General features: G+C 43.6%; 1 protein-coding gene across 1 annotated transcript in view; it reads right to left on the reverse strand.

Annotated features, from left to right (window-relative positions):
• Window positions 1-27,561, reverse strand: part of LOC8053006 — a 188,210-nt gene that overhangs the window by 93,351 nt on the left and 67,298 nt on the right. Inside the window, exon 2 of the mRNA XM_029976792.4 lies at window positions 380-2,185. Coding sequence (XP_029832652.2) covers window positions 380-2,185 — 1,806 coding nt within the window. The remainder of the gene's footprint in view (window positions 1-379; window positions 2,186-27,561) is intronic.

The following is a 27,561-nucleotide window of genomic DNA, read 5'->3' on the forward strand; positions in this document are numbered from 1 at the left end:
AGTGACGAAAATGTTGCCCTTGACAATCACACGAAAATGGTCAGTTTAGACTGATTAATCGGTGTAGACTTTAGTCCGCGAATAATGCATAATAAATTATTCCGCAGGCTAAACGGTTGATTGCACGGCTCTTGGTATATATATTTTTTCAAGTGAAAATCATTGACCGAACGCACAAGCCACACGCCTTTTTTATACGTTTCCATAACAATGAGTGTCAGACGTAGAAAGCTTAAAGTGTAACGCCATCTAGCCAGTCTTCAAGAGGTAGTTTATAAAGGAATCTTTGTATCCGAACGACGTGTATCTGTACGGCTTGTTCAAGACAAAGCGCTTGCGTTCAGATGACCTACTAAAAGTTCCTGTGCCATCCACTCACCCGTACTGTCTGTCGTTGGAACGTCGCGGACGGTAGCTGCAGTCGCCGGAGGCATCGGTGTTGTCTGACCCTGACTCTTAATAGTCTCGGTGGTGTGCGTAATTATCTTCCTGTCAGTACCATGCGCTCTAGTTGTCGGAATAAACGAACCTTCGGTATTTATAGTCGATAATGTTTTCTTGCTTTCAACCACCGAAGACGCCGTCGTCGTTGTCAGCTTTTCCCTAATGATGACAAGACTATCATCTTCTTTTTGGGTGACCGATTTTTCCATCTTCGTTTTTCCACTTTCGTCCAAGAACTTTTCCTGGTCATCTCCTGGCCAGTCCGACTCGGACAGCTTAGCGTCACTGACATTCCCAATGAATTTTGGTTCCACTGATATTTTTGAGACGGGGTCTTCTGGAAGCAAGAGCCCGGATAGACCGTCTTGGTACTTTTCAGCGCCTTCGCCGAATTCGTCATCCGACATGCCAGGATCAGGGCTCTGTAGCTCTGCTGTTGATGATAGTGTATCAGGACCTTCTGTGGCTGGAACCTCTTTCGGACGCTGCACTTCGATATCTTCGTCACCCGTTTGTAAGCTTGGGTTTTGCGGCTTCGGCGGAGGCGTTAGATTGCCCTTGTCATAATCTGTCTTTGGCTCGACTTTAGCTAGCTCGGACGCAGTGGTCAACTTGAGAGCTGGCCCGCTTGTTGTTGTGTCTGCAGTACTGCTCACAAGAAACTTAGTTTCTTTGTAGAGTTCGCTAGCCTTGGTAGCAGCGCGTTCTGACGGAACCTCCGAATCCACAGCTGCGCCAGTGGAGGCTAACGCTGATGTCACCGATAGAGATTTTTGTGGATTATGGCGGCTTTCCTTGGCAGTATAAATGACTGGCGTTGTATAAGCTTCTTCCAATTTATCAGTAGAAACAGAGATTTTGGGAACGTTCTGACCCGATGTTAAATCAGCAAGATCAGTATAAGCTGTCGGAATTGTAGACCTTCCCGAATTTATCGCAGCAGTGGTCTCGGTGTGCTTGAGCTTTTCGTCGTAATCGTCGAGCTTTGTTTCCGTTGCAGTTGTGGATTGACCTTGTGTTCTTTCGATCTCAGATGCATTCTCCGGTTTTGATTTGTGACCCTGGGAAAGTTCGTATTTCTTGTCGACTGTGATGGGGCTTCCGTCAAAAATCGGATCAAGTTGTTCTTTTGTCAGCGACTGGGTTACTTCAACATGCTCGTCCAGCAAGGGCGGTCTTAACTCATGAAATCTACTCCTCTCAGACATCGATGCGTCATCGTCTACTCCGCTTCTATGAACCGCAGTTGAATATGCGGTTCGTTTTGGGGTTAATTTACTCCCACTTGGCGTTACGATCTTTTCCTTCTCGTGCACCACGTTGTCTAAAGTAGAAGTGTTTTCGTAACTGACATCTTTTTTGGGATTGCCATCGTTGTCATCAGCATCTTTGAGCTTGACTTCGGATGTCGTTGAAGATGCGACATTGGTTGACAAAGTTGCCTCTCTTGGTGAGTCTGAAAACACAAATTGTCTCGATGTGTCAAATACATTTTGTTTGATCTTATGCCACGTAACACCCTCAACTCTTAATAGGCTGTCGGTGCTTGATTCTGAGGTTTCGCTCAGCTGATGAGCAGAGAGCTTGCTGGTGGCTGTTGTTGTCGATTTTAGGATCTGCTCTGGCGTTCGTAGTGCTTCATCACGTGGCAGTCCACCTGTGGTCGAAGCGAGCAACCGGAACAAAGGGCTGGTGGAACTCGTGAGCTTCTCTGACTGGTCACCTCCAGAAACTGGTGCACCTAAAGAAAAAAGAAATAAAAGGACACGTCACAGTGACTGTCTGTCGCAGTAACGTATTTGACCGCACATTGACTTCGAAACACATTCCGCACAGTACAGAATTGGCAGACTCCTATTAAAAAAATAGAGATGGGTTCCTTTATGAGACTTGCAAAACTGGAGCTGTTGTTTTGCACGAAAAAGACATATTTCAGGACAGCGTCTGCGACCGGCTCCCCAGAAGGTTACTCTTTCAGACGGAAACAAATGGGAAAGATTGGGGCTGCACGTCGCAAAGCAGGCCGTGAGCGACACCACACAGATTGGAAGGGGTTGAACCATAGGGTGCCTTCGCGTGCGCTTTAGGTTAGGGTGATGGCATCTGACCATTTAATTACTGACGCTTTTGCTTCTTTTTTTTTTGTTATAAAGCGCGTGAAAAAGCTGCGGAGCTCTTGGCAATGCGAGAGCCACGGGGGAAACCAGTTGGTTTTCGACGATTCCACTGTATTTTTTTCACTTTGAGCCCGTGCTGTCGGAATTAATTACTGCAAAGAGTGGCATCACCGTAAACAGAAAGACATTGAGACACGCTTGACCACCCAGGGTTCGAAGCCTTAACTCGGTTCAAAACACTCGGTGAAAGTAGTGCCTTATGCCTATAGATCATACTGCAAATACAGCACTGTAAAAAAAAAAAAAAAAAAAAAAAAAAAAAGAGTCTGCGGACAGGTTCTGACGCGTGCTTCTCTTGCGTGACTGTCCTGTCGTATCGGTCATACAGAAGCTGTCTGCAGAGATGTTTGTAGCATACATATGTATGAAGAAAAACAAGATTCAAACGTTGGTGAGGCGCGTCCTTAGATAATGCCGTCACCAGTACTGCGTGACTTTTATTATGTAAGAGCCGTGCGATGGCCTCTTTAGGACAAAGCGCTGGAACCTCTACACCAGGCGTTCACAATGTTTCCGCTTGTAAGCACGACGAAATACTAATTAAGGTTAACGTGAATCGCGTTACGGGGGAACGGTAAAAAGAAATTTGTATTTCGCGCGCACTGTCTCGATAAAACATTACACGACTTTTCGGACAGGTCATGCCGATTTTCATAGATTCGACCGCTTTGATCCGACACTAGCACACGTACGCACACACATACATACATAAAATAATCAGCTCCGAAACGCACGTGCGCACGAGAAATCTAACCTGCAGGACAGCTTCTCACGTATTTTACTTTGAGCATTTCGTTTCGAACCCGGCGATGGATATAAAGACGCAAGTTTTGTACTGAGTTTCCTTCCGTTCGTCACGCTGCTAAGCGATACAAGTCATGGTATAAGGTTAACGTTGAACAGGAAACTACCTAGAGCGCGGAGGAGCTGTAATAGGTTGACATTGAGGGCTCTGAAAGTGGAACGGGTGGTGCGCACCGGTAACAATACCGAAGTCATAAAATATCGCTTACTTTTTTTATTAGTTTCACGATGCTGAATGCGCCGAACAGACCAATCTGCTACTAACTCAGCTTGACCTTTCAGGTTGACCTTTCGAGGACCGAAGTTGGTGACATTGCTTCCCTGTTTTAGAGTAACAAACTTTTGCGAGAAGCAACAACAAACAAACAAGAAAAATGAGCTTAATATTTTACATAAAATATCGCTGAATAAACTTTTTTCTTGCAAATTACATTCAAATGCTTTGCTGGTGGAGCACCCAGGAGAAAACTTTGAAGCATTTTTGCCAAGGGAAATCAGGTAAGAAGTCTATTTTTTCGGTGGAACACACGCTAAAAAGAAGCGGAAAGTAAACGGAATGTCGAGGTCATGTTCAATTTACGTGCTCCATTCCACTGTGAAGTTAGAGAATCTAAAAGTATGAGTTTCGAAACTTATAAACAGTAGCGAAGATGATATTTTCTAGCTGAAAAACGAAATAAGCCAACTTGGATGCAGAAGCATTTGTCGAAACTCGAAGTTTTACGGTATTGCGCTAACAAGTAACGAGAACTTGCTCGAGAAAGTGAACTATCTTGGAACTAAGCTCGGTGTACCAGTCCACATTGAACAGGAGTGAGGGTCGGCACGCCTAATTCCTTTGAAACCAAGAAAGGTTCCACTCGTCATTGTTCGCTTCGCAAAACAGAAAATCTAAGATCAATGGCTAACAAAAAAAGAACGAGCTGAGAACCCAACTCGAGAAATGATCTGCATTCAGGAAAGCATGTCTCGACATAGCAGGTAACCACTTCGTGCTGCAAAAGCCGGGCGAGTGTGAAAATATTTCAGTTCATTAAGAACAGAAATGGAAAGTTTTTCTTTTTTCCTGCAAAGGACGGTGACAGAGCGTTCATTGTCAAAAATGTCGATGATCCTACGAAGATTGAAAAATTCACCCCTCTTCTCCTGCCTAATGTACGTGTTACTTTTTGTCGTTTCTGTAAGATGGTGATTACCAAAAACATACTACCGCAGCAACCGAAAGATTGTCTGGCTGAAGAACAAACCTTTTCTCTTAAGTGTTTTAAATTAAAAGGTGTTTTAATTTAAATAGAAGATCTGTGGAATCTAAATATGTTGGTTTGGAAGAACTTTTCCACTTGACGTTCACCTAGACGTAATCATGTTATCTGAAACTTGGTACAAATGTAATGGTGATGATTTAAACTACCTGAATAGAACTCTCACTCAATAAACCGGTTATCTCAGGGAAAAAGTGGCGTTGCCATGTTAATATATAAAACTATGAGGCATGCGATTTGGAGCGAAAACTGCACCTCGACCGATAAAGTGCTCTGGATAAAAATTAACTTCGATGTTGTGTTTTTGTGCTACCGTCCCCCAGATGGAAATATTTTTAAATTCTGTAAATTCCTGTATGACTCTTATGTTTACCGAAGCAAATAAGTATGATGTAATTTCGAAAAGTGTCATCAATGTTGACATATTAAGTGATTGCACAAAAAAAAAAATAAATACGTTTACAATCTCTTCTAACGCCGAATTAGAGAGCAGCTCTTGAGGAGGAGGGGGGAAGGGTATCAGGGGAGGCTATGCCCCTCATCCTCTCCTGCTCGCCTCACATTTAGAAAATTTTTCCACTAGATTTAGCGGCGAATTTTTCCGCAAAATTTAGGGGGATTTTTTTCGCGAAATTTTGGGGAAAAATTTTCCGCTATGTTGCGGGGAATTTTTTCGCTAAATTTAGCGGGGAAATTTTTCAGCTAAATTTAGCGGTGAATTTTTTCGCTAAATTTAGCGGTGAAATTTTTTGCTAAATTTAACGGTGAAACTTTTTGCTAAATTTAGCGGGAAATTTTTTTCCGCTACAACGGGGAATTTTTCCGCTAAATTTAGCGGGGAAATATTTCCGATAAATTTAGCAAGGAAATTTACCCCAAATGCGCCGCGCGGTTACGCCGACGGCGACGGCGACGCCGCTCAAGCCGGAAACGGGCGCCTAAGAGCTGCGCTCTAAAACGAAAACAATATTCTTATGCTTCTATAAATGAACGGTTTGCATGAATGTCATATGTCAGCCAATACGTATTTTTATTACGTCAGACACGGTTGATTTATTGTTTACTAATTTTGCGCTAAACATTATAAAGTCAGGTGTGGTGGCATGCAATATAAGAAACCACATTATTTTTTTTTAAATACATATATTAGTAAACATATATTACCTAAAATTCATACTCTTGTTTAAAGCATTGCTACCGACCGCCTCGAACATTTCAGGGAGAGCATGAGCACGCAGACTGAGCTTGGGTTTTAAACCAAACTGACGCTAATCATGCTTATTAAGTATTTATTCATACTGTCAACCCTATTTACGATAAGCACTTTTCTTATCAATAAATACGGCGTTTGAGGAAAACTCGATACCACGAATAGCAGAATTATTTGCTAAGATACAAATAAAAAACACGCTATTTGAAACTTTCATAAGAAAAACAAAAGTCCCAGAAAGGTTAAAAACTGTCAAGGCGGTCAGGAATTACCTAAACAAAGCATTGAAGAAATGTAAAACTTTCTACTACCTAAAATAGTTCAATATGTTATTGCACCGCACCGACGTGATGTGGAAAAATATAAATTCAGTTATAAATCTCAAATATAGACAAATCAATATTGAAAAAATACCGGACAATAATATTGAATTTGCCGGTTGTTTCCTTTCTAATCTATTTACTTTTTTTTTTTGTAAATCTAAGATGGAATTTAAACATAACCGATGCTTTTCATTATACCGACCGTAACACTGAGGATACCGTTTATTTAGATCGGGTAACGGAAGGAAGGTTATGTCAGTATTCCGTACCGTGAACACCCGTCATAGTTGTGATGCCGATGGTATACAGATGCGTCCAGTGTACATGTTCTGAACATTATCGGCCGTTATATGCCATACAGTTTTTATAATTGCTCAAAAACGGCCACATCCACACACACGCACAAATGCAGGTAGCTAAGGTTGTGGTTCTTTATAAAAGAAGGGGATACAGATTATATAAACAATGTACAGGTCTGTATCAATTCTGGTCTTTTTGAACTGCTTAGAAAAATATTTATAATTGTTTTATTATATTTATAGATAAACATAACTCAATTACAGAATCACAATTGAGGTTTAGAAGAAAAAAAAAAAAAGAACGCTCTCCGGAACTTGCTTTGCTAGAAGACTAAAATAACTAATTCTACGTAACATTAAAGGTACGAATGTTGTCCTGGGAGTATTTATTGATTGTACGAAAGCATTCGACCACAATTTTCATAAAGGGTTCTTTCGAAAACTTAAAATTTGTGGTATTACAGGCTACGCTCCTCTTATCAAATCGTGTTCAGAAAATCGGTGCCAATTTGTTGAATCCCGAAGAAAACCTCACCGGAGATAAGCTCACCAGAGAAAAGCTCACCCACGTTTGTGCGGGTCATGAGAAAAATTAACCAGTTTTTTGACAGACCCGGAGAAAACGTCATTTCAAATAAAATTTTATGTAAAGTGGTCGTTATCATTTGATAGCAGTAGTGCTACCAAGGTTTTAGGGGCCTCTCACGCAGGTGCTACATCGTGCAACAAAGTTACCGCGAAGCGATTTTTCGCGTTTTACTTATTAGAGAAGGGATTGAGCGGCGGTCAAACTTATATCGCGTAAGTTTGTAGCCCGAATGAGGAATAGACTACTTCCATAAAGCCCTGCATGCAACACGGCGCGCGTTGCACTCTGGGAACTAGTTGGCCAGGGAGGAGGGTGGCATGGTTTCGGTTTCGATCGACACGTCGACAAGAGATTATTTTCTGGTCCCGAGAGCGTCATTTGTGGTCTCTAAACTAGCCTAAATGGTCATACCTCGAAGCTTTAGCACAATCCCGAGACGTATAGCTTGTCTTAACACATGTTTGTTGTATTTTTGTAATTGAGCCTTCCTGTTAGCGTTCCAATCGAGGTATGTGGACGAGCCAGTGCTGGGAGTCTTGACGCTGCGAAGCTCGGGTGCTCGGGGATGTTGCTTGTGTACGAATCAACAAGCTGTAGCAACCAATAAGTATGCCTACATCGAGCTTGCGCCTTTACATTAGTGTTGTTGATCAGGAAGTTTGCTTCGTGTGTCCATAGACGAAATATTACATTTTGCAATTACTGTTTTTCTTAATGTGCCTGAGTATGCGAGGTAAAACTCGGAGGTGCCATTGAAAAGCTCAATTTTAACACACTTATCTCTTATCTGTACTGACCCGCAGCACTGCATGAAGTGAAGTCCCCACCCGCTTGCATTCCACTAATATTCAACATCGCGTATGCGCATAAAGTTATCCTGCAATCATAGGCGAATTCGCGCATACAGGCCGTTTTAAGAATGCAAAAGTCGAGCACTTGTGTGAAGAATGTCGCACCGTTCGCCGGTAGTGCGTCAGACGGGCATGAACCCCTATGCGCAACGCATTGGGGTTCATGCATGCCCGTCCGGCGCACGTTGCGACATTCTCCAGACAAGTGCTCGAACGAATTCAAAGCGCCTTTGACGGCTGCTAATGGCCATAATATTTGTTATGTGATTGCTTTCTTCCTGCCTGAGTATGCCGAGATAATTTCAGACACACCGTTCCCGGCACAGATCTCGGGCGTCAGTAAAAGCTCGTCCAAAAAGGCTTAGCGAGGAGTAGGGGACACTTGTTAGGGCCTCCGTCGTAGCTAGCCGATCTCAGCGTTTGCGAAAAGTTACTCTTCTATCAGCATAAAATTCTAGTGGGAGATATATGATAACACGAGGAAGACATCATAAGAACTTTTGTGAAGTAGTGAGGTCGAATTTATTGCGTTTCCTTAAAAGTTCACGCGTAAACACTGGCCTCAACGTTGATACCCTGTGAGAATGCGGCTTGCTTTTCGCCCAATGAAGTAACGAGAAGCGGACGTTTGGCAAACAAAATGCGTGTAAGGCTCCAGACGAACAAATTTCAGTTGTAGTTCACTGGTACTAAACGGGATTACTGACATTGAGCTCAAAGATGCACTCGTGGGGTGAGGTGACTAAGCCACGACTTACTACGTTCGCATACGCACGCACAATATCCGGTGTTTCGGGAACCAAGGAAAGTTCGAAGAAATGTAAAAAACACAGGCGAGCTGGTGAATGGTATCCATAATAACCCTGAGACGAAGGAAAAATAAAAAAAACCGGACAGTAGAGACTTCGTTGTACTGTCCGTTTTTTTTTATTTTTCCTTCGTCTCAGGGTTATTATGGATAAAAGGAAAGTGCCCCGGTCTTCGTTTTGTATCGCTCGAGAATATGTGTATTGTACGTTCGTCAAAAGTCAGATAATCGAAAACGCAAGCAGCGCGTTCGGTCGCGGCGTGATAGCATGAGATGAAGCTGCTCAGTCGAAACCGAAACTGAGTGGCCAACTAGTTCCCAGAGGGCACTGCGTGCTATTTCGCCGCGATGGGGCGCGTCGGTTTTGGAAGAAGTCCATTTGCACCGCACTAGCAGATTTAACGGAGACCACAAAAAAGACGTTTACAATTTTCTGTAATTCCGAATTAGAGCGCAGCTCTTGAGGAGGAGGAGGGGAGGAAACAGAGTTCAGGGTATGCCCCTCCTTCCCCTCCTCCTTCTCCTCCTCCCTTCCCGCTCCCTTTTTCCTTTCCGGCTCCCCTCTTCTCTCCTGCTTCTCGGGTCCAGTGGCGTTACGTGTGACATCACGTGACGTCACACGTGACGTCATTATGGGAAGTTCCATAATGCAACGCGCGGTTACGCCGACGGTGACGGCGTCGCCGCTCAACCGGGAAACGGGTATCTAAGAGCTGCACTCTAATGCCCGTGTTCCACTAGAGCGACAGACAGAAACAAACGACAGCGACAAGCCTCAAACCAGAGTCTTTCGCGATTTGAGAGGCTTTGTAGAATAAAGGAGGCTATGCTCAAACACGAGCATCATGCGCGCGAGGGTATCTTCGGCAGACTTGCAAACGCTCGTGCTTACTTCACGAGCACCGAACGACTAAACGCCTGCCAAAGGTACCATCGCTAGCATGCTGCATGGGTTTAAGGCTTGTCACTGTCTTTTGTTCCTGTCTGTCGCTCTAGAGGGACACGGGCATAAAAAAGCCCATCGTTCGTTTATGTTGACAATGTACACACTTCACATCAAATCGCTCTGCTGTAAGCAAACTAATATATATATATATATATTTAAGAAATCAATGTTTTTTATAATAAGTTAGATTTGATTGAAGTCAGACTTATCTCACTGTAGCTAGAAAATATTGATTATGTATAACTATATGCCTTTTTAAACACGGCAAGTTTTTTGAAGAAATCTTTCGATCAATGAAAACAATGCGTTACAAAAGAATTACCGCAATTTTAACAACGTTTCGCTCAGAAAAAAACCTCCATACTAGAACAAAAATAGCTTAGTTTTTGTTAGCGAAAAAGCTGTATTGGCTTTTTTTCTTTTCGAAATCTGATTTTTTTGCGATGCGAAATTTCTTTCCCAGTTTTTGTTCCTATTTTTTCCGTTCTGATTTGATTCCGAAAATATGTGACGTAAGTGGAGATTAAAGTCGGAGATAGAAATAAAGCTCAATGCATCGATTTTCTCCAAAGACCACCGGGCGCGTTAAGTTAGTGAGCTCCAGACTCCGGACATCTGCGCTCGAGCGCGCGTGTTCGGAGCGTAGCTTAACGACAGCACTTTTTTTCGTATCGAGGCGTCATCTGAAGCCTACTTTTAACGTTTCCGGTTCCGGCTTTTCGGCGAGCGCTTAAACACGGCTCCCGTCACGTCGAAAATCGTTAAGTGTTTGTTCGACTACTTTGATAAAATAAGTGCTCGGAGACTGCAGCAACACCAAGAGCTTGAATTCGTGCCGCACGCTGTTGTGCGGCGATTAAAGGTACGCCGAACGTCTTCTGAATTCCCAAAAACCTCAAAGAATGACGGCTGTATGGCCGAATTCATCTGCACGCCTGATCCCGAAATTGCGGTACGGCACATAAAAAACTTTGACAAGCTTTTGAAGGATGTATATGCATACCTGTGTACATCAGCATTTTTTTATTTCTATTTCCCGCGATGACGAACGACCGCACGAGCTGCCATATGTTCGCCGTCGAAGTATCCAAGCAGGCGCGAGTATAGAACGCGAGACGCGCGAGAGCTCCGCGAGACTGGCTGCGTGAGCTGAAACGCAGTCATGTTTCCGGAAACCGACCTGTTCGAGCCCTCGCGTACCACCTTCGACGACTTAGCTCGCGGAGCGCGCTCAGCCACCGTGCGCCGGAAATGAGACAATGTCGTTCAGTTTAGCTGGAGTGGACTCTGACCGCTGGAGCGCGCTCCAGCGCGTTTACTTAACGCGCCCACTGCTTTTCGCTCGTGTTCGGTCCTTTATAGATATTTCTTGTGTGATGAATCCTTGATTTAAATACAAAACATGAGCGCATATTTTAAGCATCGAATGACAAACAAATGGTAAATGCGCAAAAACACGTTAGGGATAATATTTGCCGTACAGGTTTGAATTAAATCATCCTAGTAAAACCGGTCTTAATTAGATCACGATTTAATTTATTTTGATCGTCATTCTCGACCGTGACTGCAGCCCAAGTTCCGATTTTATTTCAACCCATTGAGCGTGAGTGCTACCATATTTCATTCTGATGTAGCCGGGATAGAGGAAATACGACCTTTTTTTCCCCCGTTTGAATGTGGTAAGAATTTAAACCAGTTTTCTAAACTGGTTTAAATATCCAGAACTGGTTTAATATCTAGAAACTATTGAAGCTGCAGCCCTCAACACTGGTTGTATTTCCCCCATTATTTTGTTTGAAATTAGCTTTCTATTGAAATTTTTTTTTTTCTCGGGCAACGTCTGACGTGTTTTAGGAAGTTATTTTCAAAATAAATTCTGCTAGTGAAGTGCAGAATGACCGCACGCGCATAAGGCATCCGAGCAAATTTCAGTTGAGTGAACAGATTTCACTTAAGCTCGATTCTTAGATTCTAGGTGAGCTTTTTTCCCCATCGGACAGTTTTTCTGTGAGCTTATCTCTGGTGAGCTTATCTCTGGAGCTTATCTCTGGAGCTTATCTCTGAAGTCAATTGACAATCCAGTATGAGTCAGAAACGAAACACTTTTATTCACACCATCTAGCGCAATTATTTAGTCTTATTTTGGTGGTCAAGGCGGCACGTGATCAAGATATATTGAAAAGCATATGGATCTCACAGTTACGGAACTTTGGCACATGCTACTCTGACTATAAAAACATACAAATTAATATTATACCATATGCGTCCTGTTTCTATCTAAAATTTGTATTTAGGTATTCATCGACCAGAAAAAAAGGACTGGTAAAGGCCGTAAAGAACATTGTTTGCGTAAGTTCAAGTTGTGCTCACGCAACCTCTTTCCCCCTCGAGGTTTTCATATACATTCAGCCACTCCCGCCTGGCAATTTACTCGGCTTCAAGCTATTATACTACTCCGTTTCACAATAACTCGGCGAACTGTGAAGGGGGCCCCGCCACTCAATAAGAGTGTCGGAGCGAGGGAGTGTTATCACGTGCCTTGCTCCGGCACCATTAGTGGATCGAGAAACCCGTACCCTCCACAATTTGCCAAATTATCGTGAAAAAAAAAAATGGGTTGTGTGTATATTTATACAGCCTAAAACTTTATCTGCCTCAACGGGCGACGAGTCTCCCAGCTGTAGATGAGCAATTTAGCTAGTGCAGTACAACCGCTAGCCTGGGGTCATTCACGTGCATCACGCAATAGCGATACACGACCGCACGCCGGTACGATGCTCATCTAGATCGAAATGGGCAGGGGTGAGGATTGAACCCAGTGTTGTACGGAACAGCGTTCTAAGGAGCTGCGTTCCTGGAACGCGTTGCGTTCCTGGAACGCGTTCCTTTTCGGAGGAAGGAAGGAACGCCGCCGTTCCATTTTGCATCAGTGGAACTGGAACGGGAACGCGTTACTTTTTTACTGGGACGTAAGAAAGAACGGCGTTCCTTTTTTTTCCGTCCAGGGGGTAATTTTTAATTTATTTCTAAAAGGGAGATTCTAAAATTTTAAAACAATATTACGAAAAGCAGGGTCTCGCTAACTGTTTTGTTACTTATCTTAAGGCGCACTTGTGCAACCGCGTACGACCGTGAGAGACAAGAGCTGTTTTTAAGCAACTTATGACGGCGAAGGACGTGCTCCGGAGCAGTGCGTCTGGTTCTACGTCGTCGTAAGAGGCTTAAAAACCGGTATTATCTCGCTGAGTCGTACTCGGTTGCAAGAATGTGAATGGCACTTTAAGGCCCGTTCACACACTTGCAACTGAGTCAGACCGACCGAGACAAGACCGGTTTTTTAGCTTGTTGCGACGACTTAGGGCCGAAGGCGCTGCTGTGGAGCTGGTCCTAAAACGACTGGTCTTGTCTCTCTCGCTCGTACTTGGTTGCAAGTGTGTGAATGGCACTTTAGAGTTTATTTTCTGAGGTTTTCTCTTGGTAACAGCTGGGTGCAGAAAAGCTAATGGACATCGATACATTTTTTTCAGTGGCCGAGACTGCAGTACAAAAAAAACCAAAACGTTTAATCAAAACAAAAGACGCAGAAAGAGGGACGTCTCAAACTCAGTTACTTTCTTTGACGAATCCTCATACACCAGAAATCCAACGAAGACTACAGCCATCACTGAATTTTCAGAAAGTAACCTACAGTGAGAACAGAACTACAGGTGACCAGACATCAAACGCCACCTTGTATCCTGAACATTGTTCACTTAAAGTACACACAAAAATTAACCTCTATTCATTCTCCCGTTGTCCCCAACCTTAAAACAAAACAACGAATCTAACCTTCACGAAGAACTGGCAGATTTCAAGACTGTCCTCCCAAAAACCCCACCCTCTTCTCCACTTGCTTGTCTTGCGGACAGAAGCACCGAGAAGCAAGTGTTGTTAACTTGTTAAGTTCGAACAAGGAACTTTGTTAGATTGAAACGTGTGAGATTGCTGTCAAACACCCGTGCAACAGTACATTTGGCTGGTCTGAATAGCCCACCACGAGGATGAATATGACCCAAAGCTGAGATTTTTAAACGTGAATATATCAACAAATGAAATCTTGCTCCGCTTGTCTTCTTCTCCTGTCCTTCCATCACGGCATTCAAATTCGTATATTGCCATTTGATGACATAGATTAAAGAACAACAAAAACAACTCTGTTTCTTCCAATTGAATATGGTAATCACCAAAATACAAATGTAACGTATATATAGCGGTACGTTCCATTTTTTAAACTGTAACCGGAACGAGTTCCTTTTTCACAAATGGAACTTTTCACGGGAACGCGTTCCAAAAATCAGAAGGAGCGAGGAACAAGCTTTCGTTCCTTTTTTTGAGGAACCTGTACAACACTGATTGAACCCAGGATAGTTATCGTGAAACGAAGTACTAAGTGTGTAAGTCCAAAAAATAAAATAAGCAAAACTGACTTTTTTTTAAATTTTCTGCCGCTTTATTTTGGCGTTTAAAATAAAGACTTAAAAAAAAAATCACGTGCCCGAAAACGCTATGATGGCGACGTGCGTGACCAAAAACGTCGTCTTGGTCACCCTCCCACGACTCGTAAAACGCTCATTATGATGTCTTAAGGGGTATTCACACGAGGGAGAAATCCCGGGGATTTCTCCCCGGCACGCGCGCATCACGAGATGAAAGCACGAGGTTTTGCACGTCGCAAAGCCTGACGTTTCCGTCGTGGGATGCGCATGCCGGGGAGAAATCCCCGGGATTTCTCCCTCGTGTGAATACCCCTTTAAGCGACATTAAATTGGCTGTCTTTTTTCGAACATATTTATTGACTAAAAAGTTACACATCGCAACCTCATGAAAAACCAAATCATTCAATTGTGATGGGGCTGGGGGTAAGCAATGTAGGAGGAGGGGAGAGCTGCCTAAATGTGCGCAGGGTTCACTGACGAGCGCGTGAAACTGATATGAAAGTCGAGGATTTGTTTCCTGTGAAAGTGCTCGAGGCTAGGGTGGGATCCAGGCTTCGTACGACTGGTCTTGCCAACGTCACTATAATCAAAGTCAGTTAACAAGGTTCCCAAAACGCCTAGCGCCCTTTCGTGGCGTGTGCGCTTGGTGGCGCTCGCAATGCACTATGCGCCTAAATATAGTTCCTGTACAGGCTCCCTACGGGAGTCAGAGTTGCGCGTTCAGCCATTTTGAAATCCGAAGTTAAGCGGGAAAGCCACTTCTCGCTCGTGTAGGAGCCAAACTCCGTCGATTGCGACCGGTCACGTGACTGAATTTGTCGAATAGCGGCGCTGCGTGCGCCAACACCCATAAAAAAAGAAAAGAAAAACACAGGAAAGAAGGCGAAGGAGGCAAAACAGAGGAACATACGCCGGGGCGCGTGCAACGTCGGCGATGAGACCTTCCTGCACGGCGCAGGATTCTTTGCTCCTCACGCGACCGATCTGGGCGAATAGCGGAGTGACGGCACGTGGAAAACAGACGCGCAATTCTAGCTCCCGTAGAGAGTCTATACAGGAACTTTATGTTAGCCCAAAGCCCTCTGATGAAGGCGTTTTTACAAGTACCGCAAACCATCGTTGAATGAATGCGCAAGACACGTGCCAGGAGCGGGTACTCCGCCGCCATTCACTTTCAAGGGCCGCTCCCTTCTGTGCTGCGCCACTATATACTTCCAAGGGCCGCTCGATCTCGAAACCGAGGCTTTGTGCACTGGCGCATTTGACGATACTTGCAAGACAAACGCGAACACATCGAGGGACTTTATATCAGCCCGCCCAATGGACAGAAGCTGCGTAGTCGGTGGAACGTTGGATGCAGATTACTTGCCAGGAAAAGTATTATATAGGGTTGTTCATGATAAACAAACAATACACCCAAAGTCGGTACAAAAAAAAAAAAAAGCGTCGTTCAAAAACCACTTTTCGTTCTTTATGGAGGTATTGAGCCGGTAACGCTATTGGCGACGTGAGCGAACGAAAGCGTCGCTGTGTTCGGCCCATCACAATTGGCCGAATGCTGACTATGACGTCAGCAAAGGATGTCTCATCGACGGAAATAAGGGTAATGTAAGAACTTCGATTTCGACGGTGTTGGCAGTGCTGGTTTGAGAATGCTATGATTTCAGGCTTCCACCATGCCCATTAAAAACACCATCGAACTTGTTCACAAGGTAATGACGTCACGAAAGTTAACCAAACGAGAGCGCCACGAAACACCTCGCCGCTAGTACTCCGTTCACCCTTAAGCTGAGACGTAGCCAAAGTTACAAGCACGAGCTAGCTTGCGCTCCTGACTTTTAGACACGAATTTCTAGCGTGAGCTCTCGTTCTGCGGAAGAGCGCTTTAAAGCAGCCACCTCGAGCTCCCGTACTTGCGGCATTGTGGCACGCTATCCGCCAGCACCTGCCCACGTGCAGAAAACGGAGACGAACCGATTTCGAACGCCGGTCTTGCCTCATTCACACGAGGGAGAAATCCCGGGGATTTCTCCCCGGCACGCGCGTATCACAAGATGAAAACGCGAGGCGATGAAAACATCGCAAAGCCTGACATTTTCATCGTGGGATGCGCGTGCCGGGCAGAAATCCCCGGGATTTCTCCCTCGTGTGAATACCCCTTCACGGGAGCTTGCTGGGTACTTCGTCTGTGTCATAGAGTTATTACAATGTGCGCTAGAGGTTCAAGTGGCGCTAGTGTGCTGACGCAAATTGTAGCAGACAGCAACCAGTCAAAAATGGACTTCCGGTAATGCATTTCTATTAGAAAAAGTGAATACATTTTCTCCCTGCGCTCGATCATTAAAGCAAATATACCGAATAATTCGTACGTACTAGGTAGCTTGGAACATTTCTCAGTCAGGCGGACAAAATAATTGATCAGTTACTGCGTTTTTTTTTTCAAATTCGTTGCATTAAAAACGGTGCTGAAACGGCTTCGTGCGTGCATTTATGTGCACTGTCGGACACTGTTAGTTCGAACACGACGTCGGCACTTTTCAGCATGAGAGATACGTGCCTAACGAACGAAGGAAATCTGGAAAGCCAAGAGAGACGGCAAGAAGTACGCAGTAACACTGGATCAGCAACTGCCAGTGCATGTACGATCAAAATAAATTGAAGGCCACGTAATATATTCCGATTTTAAATAAGTAAGTACCGCTTTATTATTTCTGCTTGCGGGAAGACGCTTGCTCTACGTTCAAAATTTCACCTGCGCGCTCAAAATTTTTTGAAAACAGGTGTCTGGATGCAGGCTTAAAGGTGCCCAGCAGAGAAAACCATAGGAAGAAACACCTTTCACAGCCCACGTACTTTACTGCTTACGTTTTGAATGTTTTTATCCGCCCATGCACAACGGGTTCATTTTTATATAGTGAGAGGACTGGCATATTAGCAATTTATAAGCGTCACCGGAATTCTGGTGAACCTTGAACACACTCCATATTCTCTTTCGATTGTTTTTTTGCTTTGAATCGTCGCTTGGTTTTACGCACCTGCTGCGGAACACCCGTTTGGGACTGAAATGTAGCGAAGTTAAACATCGGTCACTGATGAAGAAAAATGCGCTAACTAAAGCAATTACACTTTTACAATGTTAATCAAGGTACATACTATTCGGTACGACCCAAATAACCAAAGTGTTTCGTGTTATTTTCCGGCGAAGAGACGAAATCCACGCGCGTTTTCCCATAGGAATGCACGGGAGCACCGCAAAAGTAGACTGGTTGCTGTCTGCTTCAATTTGCGTTACGGAAGTCGCATAGAGACTGGCGCCAGTTGAACCTCTAGCGTATATTATAATAACTCTACGGTATGTGTGCTGCGTGACCCCTGCACAGTCCCACACGAAGTGTTTCATCGACGAAAATAATAACAAAAAAAAAGAGTAATACCAAACTGTCATTTTGGAGTGTGCTGGTTTAAAAGCTTTGTCGCTCTAAGCTTTCTCTGTGCTTCTAACACACATCGTCGACTTCGTTGTTTGCAACTGGTAAGCCTAGTCGTGACGTCGCGGTTATAGCTACCAGCAGAACCTTAAAAGTACGCACCACCGAAACATTTCGTCGTCAATGAAGGATAGGCCAACACCTCGAGAGGCGCGCGCGTCTACAAATACGTCAGGAAAGTTAACCTCGTATAAGTTATGGGCTGCCATGCCAGATGGCAATTTTTGCACACGCCACTGTGCATGTTATCAGCTCTACGACTAAAAGAAAAATAGCAGAAAAGCGCTTCAGCTCGATGTCAGAAGGCACGGTCAAGTGCTCTGGTGCCAGTTGTATCGATGCGGCTATAAATATACAGTCATGAATAGATGCTTCACTGCCACCGTAGCTGGGGTTCAAAGTTTGACACTCGGCGAGAAACTGCCAGGATCGCCGACCGCTGGGATTGGCCCAGCGTCGCGTTGGGATTGGTCAGCGTCAAGGTCAAGCGCGGCGTTGGCCAATCGCATCGGTCGGCGATCTCGCCGATTTAGATTATCTTAATGTTTTGCCACTTCTCTTTGTTCCTTTTTTGAACCGCAATACACTAGACGCGTGCTAATTAAACAATAAAATATATACACTCGTAGTGACGGGTGTTCGAGAGAAGAGAGAACCGCATTTTTCTCACCGCAAAGTTAAACCATACACATCGTCGAAGCGCCCAGTTTCTGCCAACGTGAGGGTTAATTTGATTCAAAAAGCTATTAGCGATTTTCGGCAATTTTCATCGAAAAAATAAAAGAGATTTCTTTTTTTTTTTTTGTAGCGGACGTCGTGTTTTTCCGCGAATTCGTTGGCTCCGTTGGCCGCAATTTTCCTCATTAGAGGTTTCTGAAGATCACCTTAATTTTTTTTTTAACGAATAGTGGCAAGTTCTTTATCCTTTTTGCCGTCTTGTTCTAATCGCGTGCGTTGAATTTCTGCTGAAAGATTGAGACTTTGGCTATGCGCAATTTATTTTTAGTGAAGAAAAAAAAACACGGTTCTTTGTTTTGTTTTTTAACAAAAAACGTGCCGATAACGCGGAGCGAAATCTCGCGCTATCTGGCAGAATCCCAGAAATTCTGCGGGTTCTTCTACCCCTACCCTTTCCTTGTTTCGATCTGGATGACCATCGTATACCGCGGTGTGCGGTCGTGTATCTTTTATGCGGAACGCAATTTCGTCAGCTACTTTTGCAAGGCTTGTGGTGAAGTCAGAACGTCGCGAGCTTCATGGAAGGATAGTGGGTAGACCTTGAGACAGCTTGCATTGGATTCTATACCCACTATCCTTCAATCATAGCCAATCAGAGCCCGGCGTTTTGACGTTACCACAACTTCTGCAAAGGAAGCAGACGAACGTGCGCTCGGCATTGCATGATACACCTCAGAGACACTGGGCGATACTTCCTTTCGCACCAAATCTGAGCGCAACCGCGACGCTGTTTAGGATCCGACGTATAGCAAATCAGGCGGCTCCATAAGTGCATCGGCACGGCTCTCGTCATCGTTGTGCGCTTGCTGACAACGTGTAAACCAACCACGCAGAAAAAAAACCAAAAAAACTTAGGTTACGGTTTGTTTACTGCGGGTGAATGGTGTAGCCGATGAAAGCGAACGCACCAAGACGTATACGGCGCATAACTTTCATATTTGGTGCTGTTTTGATTGGCTATCGGATCGTAGTGTTTTGGCTGCGGTCAGTCTTTGTCTTGTCGAAACACACAAGCAGCACAACTGTATTCAATTTAGCATATTTTCGTTGCATTCATTTTTCGAGGATTACTCAGATATCACAAAAGGTTTTGAAGTCATGTTTGTTAATTGCTCCAGCTTTGGCTTTGCGTAAGCTAGTCATTTCCACTTTGGCAGGCGCCACTTTGGCAGCGGCTGCGGCGATGGTAGCACGCTGACGGCTAACTCTTGCCTGTGCTGCTTTCAGGTTAGTTTCGTATTTTTTTATTTTTAGTTTCTGTAGGTGATTGCCACCGCCGCTGCTGCTGCTGCTGCTGCTGCCAAATACCAACTTGTCTTGAATTGTTGCTTGCGACTAATATGTCCAACGACGAAGCTGATGGTTGTTCCGGCTGTGGTATAGCCTTCCGCGACAATGAAACTGTTCTATCTTGCTCGGAATGTGGCGATTCTTTTCACTTAGGTGACTGTTCTGGTGTGGCTGAGACAACCTTTAGGTCAAAAGGTGAGAGTTACAAAGAGGCCTGGCGGTGCTCTGCTTGCAAACCGGGGAGGACAAACGGGAGCCAGCCAGTCAAGCTTGATGTAGCAAGCTTGCTTGTGGATATCAACCTCAAGCTAGACGGCCTAATACCCGTAAAAGCGACCATAGACAGCATTGAAAAAAAAAATTCAAGAAGTTTCTGACAAGTACGATGACGTCCTATAAAGTCAGGCTCAGCATGATAAAGAAATCAAAGAACTGAGTAAGCGCCCGGAAGCTGTGGAAAAAGTGAGTGAGGCTAACGAAATCGACCGATTGAGGCGAGAAGTGAACAATCTTGAGTGGCAAAGCAGGAAGTTAAATCTGGAGGTTCACGGCGTCGCTAGAACGGAGAACGAGAACTTGCTTGACAAGATAAATCACGTAGCGTCTAGACTGCAACTTCCACCGCTATCGGAGGGTGATATCGTTGCCCTTCACAGATTACCCGGAAAGGCCGACAATGTGCCTGGTGTAATTGTCCGGTTCACCAGGCAAGCCACGAGGGAGTAGTGGCTGAATAACAGAAAAAAAAATTGTTGGGGACAGAGCATAAAGTTTTTACCGTGGAAAACATGACGAAGAAAAACTGAGCGCTCTTTTTGGCGGCAAAAGAGTGGGCCAAAAGGACTGGTTTTCGTTATGTCTGGCATCGAAACGGAAGCGTTCTAGTACGAAAACAAGATCGCGAACGTGCTTTTGTCGTAAGAAGCGAAGACGATCTGTTGAGGGCTAGAATAAGTAGTGCTGTCTTTCTTTTCGAATTGCTTTTAAACTTGTTTCTATTTTGTTTTTATGGAAACTGCAACTCCATTACTTCCGAATGAACTAAAGCGCAAACTTGATCTAGAATGCAATTCTCATTCAAAGTGCTTTTGTTCAAATATGCAGTCAGCAGTGAATAAAACGACCGACCTTGAATTACTCTTCGATCAGTTTGGTGCTCTCTTTGATATGGTCATGTTTACCGAGACCTGGTATACTGATAATTTAGATGTTTTCCGCGTACCGTCATATGACACGTTTGTTTTAAATCGCACTTCGAAACGCGGGGGAGGATTGGCTGTTCTGGTTAAAGACGGTATCGGTTGTAATCTTTTGAGTGACTATTCATTTATCACGAAAGATGTCGAGGTATTATGTTTACGATATAATCAGAATATTTTTGCTGTTTTCTACCGCCCACCAGATGGTAATGTTTCTGCCTTTTTTGAATTTTTTGAAATATGTTTGGAGTATGTAAATGAAAATCAATATAACGTTATTTGCGGCGGTGATTTCAATATCGACATGTTTTCGGACAGTGTCTCGCAGAGAGAAATGGAGACTCTTATTAGTATGAATGGGTGTGTCAATACAATTACAAACCCCACAAGAGTCACTTTACACTCCCCAACTGTTTTAGACTTATTTATTACGAACTTTTATATAGATCAGATTAAGAGCGGAGTACTTAGTTGTAACCTGAGTGACCATCTTCCAATATTTCTATGCGTTCAAATTCATGTGTCCCGAAAGGCGGTAGAGAATCAGCCAATTGTTTTCCAAAATACATATATGAACAGCCCCGAGGCCTTTAGACGGGACATCGTATCTACCATTTGGAATACAATTCTTTTCGAATATACTGCCGATGGTGCTTATAACGTATTTCTTGAGCAAATTCTTAAGCTATATAAGCATCACCTTCCATATAAAATTACGAATATATAAAAAAAAGATCCGTAAACCGTGGGTAACCTTCGATTTAGTTCGTAAAATTCGTAAGAAAGACATACTTTATAAACGCTTTCTTAAAACAGGCGACCCCGATGCACTTAAAACATTCAAAACCTATCGTAACTGGTTAACGAAAGAGCTAAGAAATGCAAAAAAAAGGTTATTACTCCTCTATTTTTTCTTCCGCGAATGGACGCACTGACATAATGTGGAAACACAGGTTCTTTGGTGAAAGGTGCTCCTTGGTCAACTGCCATTGAAACGTTAGTGCATAGCAGAGTTGCATTAACCGGCGAACAGCTGTCCAATCTGTTTAACGACCATATTGTAAATATAGCCGTTCATACCGGTGGTACCGACGCTTGCAGATACATGTGTCATAGAAACTGTAGCTAAATTTTTTTAGAACCAACTACTGCCTCAGAAATAATTAACGTGATTATGCACTTGAAAAGTAGTAGTAGCTGCGACGCTGATGGTATGCAGATACGTCCAATTAAGTATGTTGTTGATATAATTTCCCCCGTTTTAAATCATATTTTTAATCTCTCTTTAGCGTCTGGTGTATTTCCAAGAAGGATGCGAGTAGCGAAAGTAACCGTTCTGCACAAAAAGGTGATAAGAATGAGTTTGGGAACTACAGGCCCATTTCTATGCTGCCCGTTTTTTCTAAAGCGTTAGAAAAAAGTAATTCATCGCCGTTTGGTAGACTTTTTAAATAAAAATGACCTTGTTACTTCCTCGCAGTTTGGTTTTAGAAATAATTGCTCAACTGAAACAGCCTTACTTTGTCAAGAAGAATTTATATTAAAAAAAACTATGAAAAGAAAAACTTGGTTCTCGGGGTGTTTTTAGACTTTACCAAGGCGTCCGATTGTATTAGTCATAAGGTCCTATTTAAAAAAGCTTGAAGTTTACGGTATCCGTGGGCAGGCGCTATTACTTCTGCAATCTTATCTAGGGCATCGATAGCAATATGTATCCACCAATGGTAATACCTCCACTATTAAGCCTATTACTTCAGGTGTTCCACAGGGTAGTGTACTAGGGCCATTCTTTTTTAACATGTACATAAATGATATAATTAACGTCAATAAGGAGGCAAAATTTGTAATGTATGCTGATGGTGCGAGCATATTTTTTTCCTCCGAAACCGCTGATGAGCTAATCGATATGGCTAACTTAACTTTGTCTAGAATTACATCTTGGGGTGATAGTAACTCGTTGACAGTAAATAGTAGTAAAACAAAAGCTGTTATTTTTCGTCCAAAAAATAAACCTGTGGTGGTGTCTAAGCTTCTCCGCTTTAATTCGTCTCGAATTGAAATAGTCAGTTGTTTTAAAACTCTCGGAGTATTTTTAATGAACATATGTCCCGGGATAGCCATATAAACTAGATTATTCCAAGACCAGCTCGCGTGGCAGAATTGTGAATCGCTACCGTTACATGTTGCCAACAAATGAGAAAGTCTTGATCTATAACTCCTTGTTTCACTCCCACTTAGCCTACTGGTACCTCGGTTGGGGTACATCAACGTTAACTAATATTGAAAAACTGTTCATACTACAAAAGAGAATATTAAGAGGTATAGGTAATGTAGCTTTTGATTTTCACACTACTGAATTATTTAAAACCTATAGGATAATTGATATTCACAAATTGTATTTATATCGACTTTGTACCAGTTTTAAGAGTGAAAGAATAAAGGGCACATGTTTCTTACAAAATTTTGCATTGTTGTAGGAAGATTTACCAGTGTATTCTACTCGTCACGCGGAGAAGTGGAAGATGGTTACTCAGCGAACGAACTTTGGCTCTCAGATGCTTCAATTTACTCTTCCAAATGTGTTAAATAATTTTTGCAGTAATAATGTTTCCCTTGAAAACTTGACTTTCATAGACTTACGTGGATATTTTGTACATGATGCATTATTTTCATAAACCGTTTTTTGTTTTGTTTTTCTGTTAACAATACCTTCTGCTGCTACTTGATGTGATTTTCATCTTTGTTTCTCGATGCTTGTCGTTAACCACTGTAAGGGGACCGAGGACCAGTGAAGCTGCCTATCGCAGCTTTTTTCCTCGGGCTCCCCCATCAAGATTGATGGAAATAAAGATACTATTATTAATATTTATATTTTGAAACGGTAGTGATGATTGCTTTGGGATAACTATGATATACACTAATAGGTTCCATTAAAACTTTGGTGAGAGTCTTCGATAAAGTTAAATATATACATGACCGATGGCGCTCGTCATAGGCACATTGCTCTGCGGGAGTCCTAACTATACGTGGCCTTCCCATAGCAGCTGCAACACAGAATGGAATGTCCTGCTCGGCAACTGCTGCTTTTGTATATGTGAAGCAGTGACGTCACCCGACTCGAGCGGGAGAAGGCCCGTTGTTCTCGGATTTATCTCCATTATCACACGCTTCGACGTCTTTCCTTATCAAAATGGATATCGAGGTGGCGAGGCGTATATGCATTTCCAAACAATGGAGCGCTTTTACATGCAATTTTTGACTTTTGTTTTTTTAATACGGATACTAAAAATGCATGGTACCCTAGCCATACACAGCTTCGCTGTAAAAAAAAAAAGAAAAAAAAAGAGATACCAAGATGGCAAACAAACGCACCAAGCGAGCAAAGAGCGAGCAAGCTTGCGCGCCGTATAAGCATGCTGAAAACGTCTAGAACGGCACTTTAACACAGAGTGTGTTTACGGGCTGGATTTCTAGTGGAAAGTGCAACGCTCGAGCGTGAGGAAAAACCGTTTAACACGGGCGAAGGCGACATAAAGCGTACAGAGCTCTAGCGAGGCATAGGCATCTAAAAAGTATGCATTCGTATAGTCATAATTAATCGTACGTGCCCATAATTTGGCGTATTTATTTGTAACGAGCGAGAGTGGTTCAAGTGGCTCAGTGGGAATCGAACCCCGAACCACGTGCGACGCGGCTCGATAATGGGTCCCAATACCTCGTCGGCTGCGTCTGGCCTTGAGCTGACAAGAAGTATGGACCTTTCCAGCGCCCATTGATCTGGGGACAAAAAACGCCGAGTCACTGAGCCGTGGACGCGTGCGCGCAGCGTCCGATATACCGCTAAATAGAGCTACAGCGCATGCTCTGAAAACGTTATACACAGCCCAGCAGCCAATTTTCACGAGCCCAAAATCGATGCGTCGATTCAGTATTGACCAACACACTGTTTACAAACAAAACCGCGTTTGCCCACACTGGGTGCCGGTACTAGGCATGTGCAGATGCATGGCTCGAGGCGGAGCATGTGCGCATGCCCAATACCGACAGCAGCGCCACCGCAGTGGTGTGACGTCAGAGATTGGAGTTAGTCTATACCCCGTTTCAACCTAAGTCCTAGCGCAGCCGAGGCTATACGATCTGATGGATGACAATCAAACTGCTCAAGAAGTGCACAGTCACGCCGATGTCGTCTTTGCGTGTCTGCTTTCCCTAGCTAAACTAATCACGCAAAAAGAGAGAAGGTCATGTGCATTCACGGGGCGTGATTGGTTTAGCCGGCATAGCAAACGCAGAAAAGACGAAGCGCAGTGATGATGCACGTCTGACGCTGTAAGATTGGCTCCGTCGGAGTGTGGCGTCGACTGCGCTCGGCGCCCAACGGGAAAACAATGAACTAGACGGAACGGGTGTTTTCGCGATTTCTACGTCCCTCGTGGCTTCCGTGATTGCATGTTGTCGGCGGTTGGTATAGATATAGACCAACTCAGCTCTCTGACGTCACGCCACTGTGGTGGCACTGCTATCGGCACTGCGCATGCGCAGATGCTATGCCTGACGCGAATCTGGTTTCTGCGCACGGGTAATGCCCACACCTAGCGTGGGTGAACGCGGGCTTTTTGTAAACAGTGTGTTGGTCTATACGATGGAGCAGCTCTTCTAGGTGACTCCGTTGTTACCTTCGCGTAGGTGTGTTGCTCCGGGTCGCTTTAAATGCAACCTATGCGGAGCACAAGTTCGTCTGCTCTCGCACAGGGGTTGCGGTGATGTCAGAATGCCGAGCTCTTATTGGCTAATTGAAAAAAAAAATAGTGGGTAGGCTTCAATGCATCTAGCATTGAGAACTATCCACTATCCTTTCGATCAAAGCCAATCAGAACTCGGCGTAGTTCTGACGTCACAGCACCTCCTTCGCAAGAAGCAGACGACTTGCTCTAGGCATAGACGCGACCGCTAGAATTGGACAATGTGCGTTTGTCAACGTTCGTCGGAACCGTATTGAAAGACGTTAGGCACTATTCGCGACTCCAAGTAACTATACGTGGCGCCACTCGTTTTCCAAAATAGCACTTTTAGTGAGGGTTGGAGATGCGTGCCGCTGTTGAGCCTGTCTAGTGTGCTGGTTTCACTGAGCGACACAAAAATATTTCTTGTAATACAAGGAAGCTAGGGTGTTATGAGCGCAGGTCACCTCTTTATCCTTAAAACAAAAACGGTGCTTAGCCTAATACTAACTCCAGGAGGCACGACTTAATTCTGGAGCGTAACCGAAACTAACCTCTATTTTGGATTTAATTTATCCATATAGTCTTAATTTCGGATTCTTTCACAACTCAAGATGTGTCTCACATCGTAAGTATTTAGTTAAAGAAGTTGTTCGCGCTAACTTTATTTTGTGACATACATGTACGATCCAGGCTGATATTTGTAGTTGTTGAAAATATCAGTGCTGATATTTGTGCGTTCTCGCTGCCTTTTCTCGCTCAGATAATTGTCATGGGAAATAATGAACTGCGGGCTTTTTAATGGGTTTTTAGGTGTTGAGATAATTAATTGGTTTAACATTATTCCCAGCACAAGAATAAGAGAATAGTTCCAATTTTTATAGTATGTCCACAAAACGTATAAATTAGTCAACGCTGTTCTCACTGCAACAACCCAAAAGACGGAATCCGAGTCAGACAGCGGAAGTGTGTGTGTGTGTTTTATAGGCAACGCGCGACGCATATGACTTTATATTACATCCAGTGTTTGACTGTTTGTCTACCTTAATAACGATGTCACAGGTTTTGATGTGCTAAAAAGAAAAGAAAATTATACCTTTCTGAAAAAAAAAAAAAAAAAAAAAAGTTTATGGTTACATGGCGTATTTTCGTGATCTTGGCGTTAATTCAGGGCATACATTGCCGCCACTTGTATTAATAATAATAATATTAAAATTCAGATCTTTTAATAGGCAATTTTTCAAGCTCCAATATAATTTGTTGCTTATAATCTAATTTCAAACGCGCGAACAAATATGATTATCAAAAGCGTGCTAATTATCATCACTGGTACCAATTGCAGCATTTTAATTACCAAGTGATAAAATAAAAATAGTTTAAAATGAATGAAAAATTTCTAGGTAATATGAGACATTTATGTAAAATTACATTAATTGTGAGTAAAGTATATTTTGCTATCAAGGTCGCAACTTTTGACAATCGGCAAAGCGTCCAAAGTCGCCGCCAATTACCTTCCAAACCAAATGCCCAATAATAAAAAAAATGAAAAAAAAATTATTAGCTTTTCTATAACATTTAGTTACTTTCATGTTTACGCTCCGTTATTTTGCCGAACTCAGCCTTTCCAGTTCGAAGGAACGCCTACCTGCTTGCACGTCTGCGCACTGCAGCACGTTTCGTTGGCGTTGGAAGCCGGTGAAACAGTAGTGAGTTTTAGTATTGCGTATATCGAGAGGACGCAAGCGCTGTGTGTTTGCGTTAGCTTTGAGTGTTCCAAACTGGCGGGTGCGCGAAGCTCAAAATTGCGGTCTTGGATGGCGCATGGCGTTGAAGCGCACGCACAACGTCGGGCACGCAACTCTAACGCAAACGCACACCGCTTCCGTTAGCTTCTATGCGCAAAACACTCTAATAAGGTACAATCCCATACCTGCTGC

Source organism: Ixodes scapularis, unplaced genomic scaffold, assembly GCF_016920785.2.
Source record: "Ixodes scapularis isolate PalLabHiFi unplaced genomic scaffold, ASM1692078v2 PGA_scaffold1__304_contigs__length_218370807, whole genome shotgun sequence".
Classification (NCBI taxonomy): Eukaryota; Metazoa; Arthropoda; class Arachnida; order Ixodida; family Ixodidae; genus Ixodes; species Ixodes scapularis.